The following is an 8,995-nucleotide window of genomic DNA, read 5'->3' as shown; positions in this document are numbered from 1 at the left end:
CTTTTGAATAGTGGTCCAAAGTGTATTTCTGGCGGCCTTTGTCACACTTCTCACCTCGAGGGTCCCGTGTCCCCTGGTTTTGTTCTACTTCCCTGCTTTCGCTTCTTCCTGGTACTCCGCACGTGGGTGACTAGCTCATCAAAATTATCTTGGTCAATGAAGATCACGTATGGTATTTATTAAGATAATGTTTGTGTTTACATCAGTGACATTGTTTTGCACATAATTTAATAATAGCAAGAAAATTATAATAATTGATTTATTCAAGTAGGCTGTCGTGTAGGTCACAAGAAAACATGAATAAGTTTATGTATTTATATTCATAATTAAACAAAAGAGCTGTTATTTTAATTTTTCTTCATTTGGACAGACGGTAACCAGAGGCCGTGCAGAAAGTTCCGAAATAATACGTGTAACTCTTTTAAATACAAAATATAATGTGTCATGTAATTCACATTTCTTTCCCTGTCGTGTAAGTCACATTATACGTGTCGTGTAAGTCACATTTTGTTGCAATGGTACTACATTGCCAATAGTAGCTAACTGTAGTAAAACGTATAAATAGTGAATTGATAACTCAAGCACCATGTTTAGCGTAAGAGAATGAAAGATAAGGAGGATAAAAGCAATATTATGAAGTATGGGTGTAAAATGTATTTGACTGGAATATAAATGTAACAAATGAATGAAAAGTTAAACAATATGAATCAATGTGATCTAGAAAGAAATTTTAAAAGACATGACAGGAAGTATCTACTGTCTATGGAACAATGCCGCCATATGTGGTTTCGAAATTTCTAGCTTCAGCTACTTTTAATACTATTATTGGTTTTCTCGTACTCTTTTGTTGTTTTGGAAACATGCTTGTAAATTGGTATTTATTGCCTTTATGCATCTTAAGCTCAGGCCGGTATAGGAAGGAGGTGTGCATGTGGGAAAGGATTCTTTCAGATCTATTGAAAGGATATCATCTCGGCATTTGCCTGGTGTGAATGAGGAACACCTCAGTCAGGATTGCCAGCTATATGTTTTAAACCTGCAACCTACCGAGCCAAATCTAGCACGCTACTACTCTGTCACGCTTCCTTGGTAGAAAACATGCTTACTCAAACGAAAATATGTATCTCACAACAAAGTTTACTTTAAGATTATGAAATTAGGACATGTCAGATATGTAACACTTGTCTTTTGTATTGCATTTTCAGATATGCCTAGTTCAGAAGCTGAGTGGAAGCGGAAATAGACAGAGAAGTTGAAAAGAACGATATTACATCAAATGGATTTTTAATGGAAATTACTGTTTTATGTACCAAGAAAAGATACAAACCGGTCACTGGATATCACACAGTTGTACTATGTAAACTGCAATAATATATTTTCCTGAAGAAAAGGAAAGCACAGAACATGATTCGTGCGTAATTATATCTGATTGTATGCATCAAGATATGTTTCCATTTGCTTGTTTCAAATCTACACTTATGGAAGATTTTGAAGGGTGTCATCCGAGTTTTCTGATTAACAATGTGAATTATCAGTCGGATGATGGTTCACAACATTATTCACTTTGTTCAATAACATTGCAGAAAGTTGAAATGTCTTGGCATTTTTCGGGTACGAACTATGGAAAGGCTCTCAAAGACAAATTGATCCTCAATCTGCTTTAGAAGTTATTGAGAGAACATGCAAGTTATGTCCAAACATTAATGTAATATACTGTAGTAAAGAGTATTACTTCAAAAATTTGAGTTGATGCGCCAATGGAAACATCATAAGGAAGAAATATGTAATATTCCAAAAACACGAAACTAGCACTACTTTCATTGTGTTTCAGCGTATACTATTGAATGTTGTCTCATCTAAGATATTTCTTCACCACGAAAAAGTTCGATTTCATTCCACAACTGTTCATTGGCGCATGTTAAGGGAATAAACGCAGCGAAGAAGTTATTGAAATACTCTACTTCACACAGGGTATTATTATCCTTCGCCGAAAAAGAACTATTAAATATTTGTTAGATGTGGAGAAAAGAATCAGAACAACTGTATGTAACATTTCTTCGCCATTACCATCAGGATAAAGATCTTTATTGACCGCAACAGAAAGATTAGGCCTATGTTGCATTAACAGACGTCAATCACAGACATAAATTAGAATTTGACAAATTTTGCTCCAATAAAAGAACTGTAAACTTCTTGTTTTGTCTGTTAACTTCCTTTTATCTCTCTAAATCATTAGTGCCACTCTATCCGCCAAAAGATTTTGGAAGTGTAATTAAACGAAGAGATTATGTTAGACTTGTCGTGTACCGGTAAGTCACAAATTTATGTCGTGTACGTCACGTTATATTTGTGGCATATATTTTAAAATAAACACAGAAAATATAATAATTTTCTTTTGGTCTTGTAACTTGAAATCTACTTAATATATGAAAAAAATTTTTGTTTTATTGCAGTAATAGAAGAACAGAATTTTCAAATAGTTAACCGTTATTCAAAACACGATGTCTCCTACTGTCGTATAAGTCACGTATATATTTAGAGACTTGTTTCAGCCATTTTGTTTACATATTTAAATGCTTCAAATGAAAATGAATGAAGGACTTATTGCCCCTTATTTATAACCTAAAACCTGCCCATGAAAATATCTTATAATTTTTGTAATACATAATATTTACTGCCGCCCGACGTTTGTTGTCGTGTAAGTCACAAATGGAATTAGCCATTAACATACAGGAAGACCCAAAACAATTTTGGAACTATATTAAGAATAAAACGCGACATCTCCCTTCTGGACCATTGTTGTACCAGAGACGTGGGCTGAGTAAAAATGATGAGATTGCAAATGCTTTCGCACACCACCATTTTCAGTCTGTATATCGACTAGCGTCGTCAACTGATAATACCGATAGTAGTCATTCATTTGATGATAATATTGGTAATATTACTATGTTAGGCTCTTTTTTTATATCGGAGATAACCATAGAAGAGATTGAAAGGGCAATCAGAAAATTAAAATCTAATAAATCAATGGGAAATTCCTCCATATATTGTTAAAGCATGTGTTACAGTCTATAAAAGCAATTCGTGTTTAAGAATCAAAACACAACTTTCTATCTTTTGTCTATTTTCCATTAAACATCACACATTACTATATCATTCTACAAACAAGACCAAAACCATACAAATTGACTGAATGTTTTCAAAAATTACAAATGTTACCGGTACACATTACTTCAACCTTTTCTATAGCTTCTGCTGCAACTACTACGTTCCATTACAGTCAAATGTTTTTAGACTTTTCACAATGTTGCCAGATACAAACTCCACATCCTCCCACCTTTTGATTTATCACAAATAAATCAAAACAAAATCACACTAAGTACCGTACAGGTATCTTCACCTTTCGACCTTTTCTTGTTGTGACAACATGTTCACCCTTTTCTTCAATTTTACCTAAAGTCAAGGTTTTAGACGGACATTCCTCTTCATTTTTCGCTTGCACAACACCTTCGGTTTGAACAAAACTCACTTCCAAGGGGTACAACCGCTGAACAGGTCTTATAATTTCTCCACTCTCAGTCTTAATCCTAGCCACTCTTACAATATCATCCTTCCCAGGGAACACCTTTGTAATTTTTCCTAAAGGCCAGTCTAGTCTTCTCTTATTGTCACTTCCAACAAGTACAACGTCTCCTTCTTTTATTTCTCGACAAGTTTTCTTTCCGGTTTGCTTCAGTACTAACTGACTTAAATACTCACTACGAAATCTATCTTTCAATTGTGTTCTTATGTGCTGCAATCTTCTAAATCTTTTTGACTTGTCAACTATCTCTATATGATCCAGATCAGGTACTCCTATCTCCAAATTATCTTGTAAAAACATAGCTGGGGTAATGGGTGTGAGATCGTTTGAATCTTCTGACAAATAAGTCAGCGGACGAGCATTGATAACTGCTTCTATGTCACACAACACTGTACTCAATTCTTCATAACTTAAAGACGCTCTACCCAACGTTCTACGAAGAAGTTTCTTGATCATTTGTATAATTCGCTCCCACCATCCACCCCACCAGGCAGCGGTAGGTGGAATGAACTTCCACTGAATTCTTTCTACTGATGAGTACAAAGAAATTTGTTCCCAGTCGATTAACTTAAAGAGATTATCTGCACCGACAAAATTCGTTCCATTATCAGAATAAATGACCTTCGGCCTTCCGCGCCTGTCAATAAATCTCCTTAATGCTGACAAAAAACTAGAGGTCGATAAAGACAGTTCCAGTTCTAAATGCACTGCACGATAAACGGCACAAGTAAACAAGACAATCCAACATCTTTTCCCATTTTGAAGGAAGAGAGGCCCAGCTAAATCTACTCCGGTTATTTCGAAAACTAATGCATCTTTAACTCTGTCTTCTGGCAAGGAAGCTGGTGTAACATTAATATTTTTTGCATCGTACCGTTTACATTTAACACATCTTCGAACAACAGAACTTACAGTTTTTCTCCCACGAAGAATCCAAAACCTTTCACGTAACTTTGTCAATAATACTTGAACTCCAGCATGAGATGATTTCAAATGTTCCTTCAATATCAACATCTTCACAACTTCATGCTCAGGTGGTAATACAATAGGACTCCGAAAATCATCTTCATCGAGTCTACGTGCAATTTTAGTCTTTAACCTAATCAAACCTTCACCATCAACAAAAGTACACAATTGTTTCAAACAATCTGGTTCACTAACAAAACATTCTTTCTGGATAGTTCTCATTATAACCTTCTCAGCTGATTCTATTTCAAATACCAATAGCTCACCCGTTAACCTTTCACTTTCCTTTGAACGACAATTATGGATAAAACGCAAGATCCATGCAACCATACGTATTAATTTCTCATAATTTGAAAAATATTGCATATACCACTTTGGCTCATTTGCAATACTTAATGAAACAACTGTTTTCAGTTTTTCATAATTTACTTCAAGCGCATTTGGTTTCATATCAGTTTTCGGCCAGAATTCTTCCGTCTGCCGTAACCAGTCAGGTTGCAGCCTCTTGAGGGTAGGTCAGCTGCGTTCAAATTTCCCGGTACATGTCTCCAACACTTTACACCGGAGAGAGCTCAAATTTCCTTCACTCTATTCATTACAAACACTCCCCAAGGTTCATCATTTTTTATCCAGTAAAGCGCCACCAAAGAATCTGTCCAATAGAACACAGGAATGTCTAAATTTAAACTCTCAATCACAGACACAGCAAGTCTAACTCCGATACAACAGGCCATTAATTCTAAACGTGGAATAGTTGACTTTTTCAATGGCACAACACGTGCTTTGCTGAATAACAACTGGACATTAACTTCTCCATTGCATTCACTTCTCAAAAACACGACAGAAGCATACGCATTTTTACTAGAATCACAAAAAACATGTAACGTCCAAGAGTTCCTTGTACCATCTTGTGCAAACTGTCTAGGAATCTTTATTTCGGCCAACATCGCCAGTTCTTTATACCACCTGTCGAATTTCCTGGAAATTTCTGAAGAAGCTGGTGTGTCCTAAGAGTTGTTATTTTCCCAGCTTTCTTGAAGTAACAATTTTGGAATCAACGTCACTGGTGACAGAAATCCTAGAGGGTCAAATAACTTATGAGCAGTAGATAAAATAACTCGTTTTGACACTGGTCCTTCTACTCTGCCTAAATTCTTTGTATCACACAATAAAGTGTCTGTACATGTGTCCCATAACATACCTAGAACTGGAGTGTAAACATCATTACTGCCTATAGAAGAACCACTATATACCCATCCTCGTAAATCGAATTTACCTTCACTGAGCAGCGTCTTTGATTTTTCGATTAAAGCAAACATTTCGTCTTCATTGTCAACAGACGTGACACAATTATCAACATAAAGGGATCGTTTCAATTTACTAGCTATTTCTTCATATTCACGGGGAGCATTTTCTAAATGGTAATTAAGCACGGCCCCCAACAGAAAGGGAATGCAATTCACACCAAAAACAACTCGCATATGTCTAAAAGTTTTAAACTTCCTTTCGTCAAAATTCTCCCACCAAAGAAATCTTAAATAATCACGATCGTTTTTATTTACCGAAATTTGCAGGAAAGCTTTTCTAATGTCCGATATAATCCCTATCTTTTTCTCTCTAAACCTATGCATAAATGCCGGAATTTCTTCAATTAAGTTTGCACCCTTCTCTAAACAGTCATTCAATGAATATGCACCCTTTGTTTTCGAAAACGCATCAAAAACTGGCCTGATTGGGGTAGTGGAATTCTCTTTTATCACTGCTCTATGTGGTAAATAGTAACTTCGATTGTCCAGCTCCTCCTCCGGTACTTCTTCTATGATTCCTTCTTCCAACCAGTTTCGAAAAAAGTTTTCATAGTCTTCGTATCTTCCTTCTTGCCACAGCTTCTCGGTCATCTTCACACATCTCTTTTCAGCTATTTCCTTGTTGTCATGTAGTTCCATAGGTTCTTCCTTCCACGGCAATTTAACTTCGTAACGACCATCTGAATTCACACACAAAGTTTCTTCAAAATGTCTTAAAATTACTTCATGGTTTTCGTTCTTAGTCTTAACTTCTATTGGGTCAGTGATGCCTAACGTATCTAATTTCCACAAATCCGCAATACGGTCACTGATTGACAATAAAGTGATCACAACATTGGCAGACATACCATAACATCTTTTGGACGGTAACTTACCCATTATCGTCCATCCAAACATTGTTCCAACAGCAAATAGTCCTGACTCTAACTGTAACATATCTACTGTTAAAAATTCACTAGCCATATCCGCACCGATTAACAGTTCTATTTCTCCCGTACTATCTAAATGGGACAGCCAAATTTTTCTCTTCTTCATTTCTTTTAACCACGGTCCACGTTTAAGAGAAGGTATCTCACCGCAAATCACTGGTTTCTCTAAAACTTCCATCCTACACGAATGATTGTCATTAACATCAGCTACAAGTATACTATATTTGTTAAGGGACTCCTTTTGTGTTTTGACACCACCAAACAAACTATGTTCTAAAGTTTCAGTACATATTGGTTGACAACCCAGTACTTCCACTACTCGCTTAGAGACATATGATCTCTGTGAACCACTGTCATAAAGTGCACGCACTACACATTCTTTCCCGTTTGTTTTCAATTTTAACTTGAGTGTTTGTAGGAGAAACTCATCCCTACCATTTTGATTCGTTAGCGTTACGTTATGCTGTTCTGAATTTTGTTTTGTTTTGTTTTCTAATTTTTCCGAGCACAAAACCGAAAAATGTTTCCCCTGCACAAAAAACAAACAACATTAAACGTACAGTTCTTGGCAGTGTGTTTTTGAGGTTTCAAACACCGAAAACAACATTTTTGCTGCATTAAAAGTTTCTTTTTCTCTTCCAGGTTCATACTCTTGGCCTTTTCACACTTTTGTGGTAAATGATACGCTTCACAAAAAACACACTGTTTGTCCTCTTTTACCTGATTTTGTCCAGAGAACAGATTATTAACAGTAGGCACCCTTTTTTCTTCTTTATTCTTTTTAAAATTCACCATGGAAGTTTGTTTCACTTTAAACCCTGCTTGAGCTAACGCAATGCGTTCTTCTCCCTCCACTTCATTTCTCAGAAACTGTAACAACTGTTTTAGTTTCTCACTATACGTATTTGCATTACTGTCACTTACACTGGCAGTCGCTGTATGCCTTAACCAAACCCTCAAAATTTCATCAGGCAAACAAGATTCTACCACGGGGAATAACATAGCTGCATATTTTTCACTAGTCATACCTATTGATTCTAGCGCACGTAAATATGACTCAAGTTTATCATATAAGGAATGCAATTTTAACTTATTTTTGTCATTCGAAACATTCTGTATAACAAGTCCTAACAGTTCACGTATGTAGTACTCTATCAACAATTCTTCTCGACCAAAACGATTGCATAAACTTTCCACAGCTTTATCGTAATTATCGGCTGTGGGTGGATAACTGTTCACTACGTCCCATGCTCTGTTACCGGTACTAATTGCTTGTAGCATGTATTGGAACTTGTCCTCTTTCTCGATTTCATCATCGTTATGAATTCGTTTGAACTGGCTCCAGAAACTTATCCACTCACTTATTTCCCCACTGAAAGTTTTCAACTCAATTTTCGGTAACTTAAGTTTCTTTTTACCTGTATGACCACCTGAACTGCTAGAAGGAGCTACTGTTTTCAAAATGTTCTCATGTTTTACACGCGCTTCGTCGAACATTTCCCGGTAACTTTCCACGTTGTTGTACTCTTCCATGTAACGTGCTTCACTTTTTTTGCTTGTATCACTAAGCAACAGTTCAAGAATATTTTCATCATAGGTTGATAATTCGGTTATAAGTCTCTCCAACTTCGTAAAATATAACTTCACACTTTCCACACTTACATTGTCTTTTTCACATTCAGCCACTAAGCTATTATAAGCCTTTGAAAACGATATCTGCACCGGTTTCCTAGCCTTTACTAATTTATCCATGATTCGTCCTTTTTTCCCGCCTCACGCTGGTGTGCCAAAATGTTACAGTCTATAAAAGCAATTCGTGTTTAAGAATCAAAACACAACTTTCTATCTTTTGTCTATTTTCCATTAAACATCACACATTACTATATCATTCTACAAACAAGACCAAAACCATACAAATTGACTGAATGTTTTCAAAAATTACAAATGTTACCGGTACACATTACTTCAAACTTTTCTATAGCTTCTGCCGCAACTACTACGTTCCATTACAGTCAAATGTTTTTAGACTTTTCACAATGTTGCCAGATACAAACTCCACAGCATGTATTGATATTTTCAATTATCCTTTAAGTATAATATTTAATTTTGCAATAAAAAACAATGCTTTTCCTGACAAACGGAAGCACTCAATAGTTTGCCCAATTCCAAAATCGGGAAAGAGAACAATATTGAAAACTTTCGGCCTGTTG

General features: G+C 35.9%; 3 protein-coding genes across 3 annotated transcripts; all 3 read right to left on the bottom strand.

The window, feature by feature from the left end:
- Positions 1-3,370: 3,370 nt before the first annotated feature.
- LOC145689446 (uncharacterized) lies at positions 3,371-4,999 on the bottom strand. Its single transcript, XM_081763603.1, has one exon. It carries the CDS (start codon positions 4,997-4,999, stop codon positions 3,371-3,373), a length of 1,629 nt encoding a protein of 542 aa, XP_081619729.1.
- Positions 5,000-5,121: 122 nt separating this feature from the next.
- On the bottom strand, positions 5,122-5,496 carry LOC145689445 (uncharacterized). The gene has a single exon (XM_081763602.1). It carries the CDS (start codon positions 5,494-5,496, stop codon positions 5,122-5,124), a length of 375 nt encoding a protein of 124 aa, XP_081619728.1.
- A 60-nt stretch (positions 5,497-5,556) lies between these two features.
- LOC145689444 (uncharacterized) lies at positions 5,557-8,537 on the bottom strand. The gene is made up of 2 exons (XM_081763601.1): positions 7,506-8,537; positions 5,557-7,314 (listed from the first exon to the last, which is right to left on the bottom strand). The coding sequence occupies exons 1-2, from the start codon at positions 8,535-8,537 to the stop codon at positions 5,557-5,559; spliced, it is 2,790 nt and encodes a 929-aa protein (XP_081619727.1).
- Between the last annotated feature and the right edge of the window lie 458 nt (positions 8,538-8,995).

The sequence above is a fragment of the Thermobia domestica genome, chromosome 7 (genome assembly GCF_964235325.1).
Source record: "Thermobia domestica chromosome 7, izTheDome1.hap1.1, whole genome shotgun sequence".
NCBI classification, from domain to species: Eukaryota; Metazoa; Arthropoda; class Insecta; order Zygentoma; family Lepismatidae; genus Thermobia; species Thermobia domestica.
This window is presented reverse-complemented; position numbering and strand designations above follow the sequence as displayed.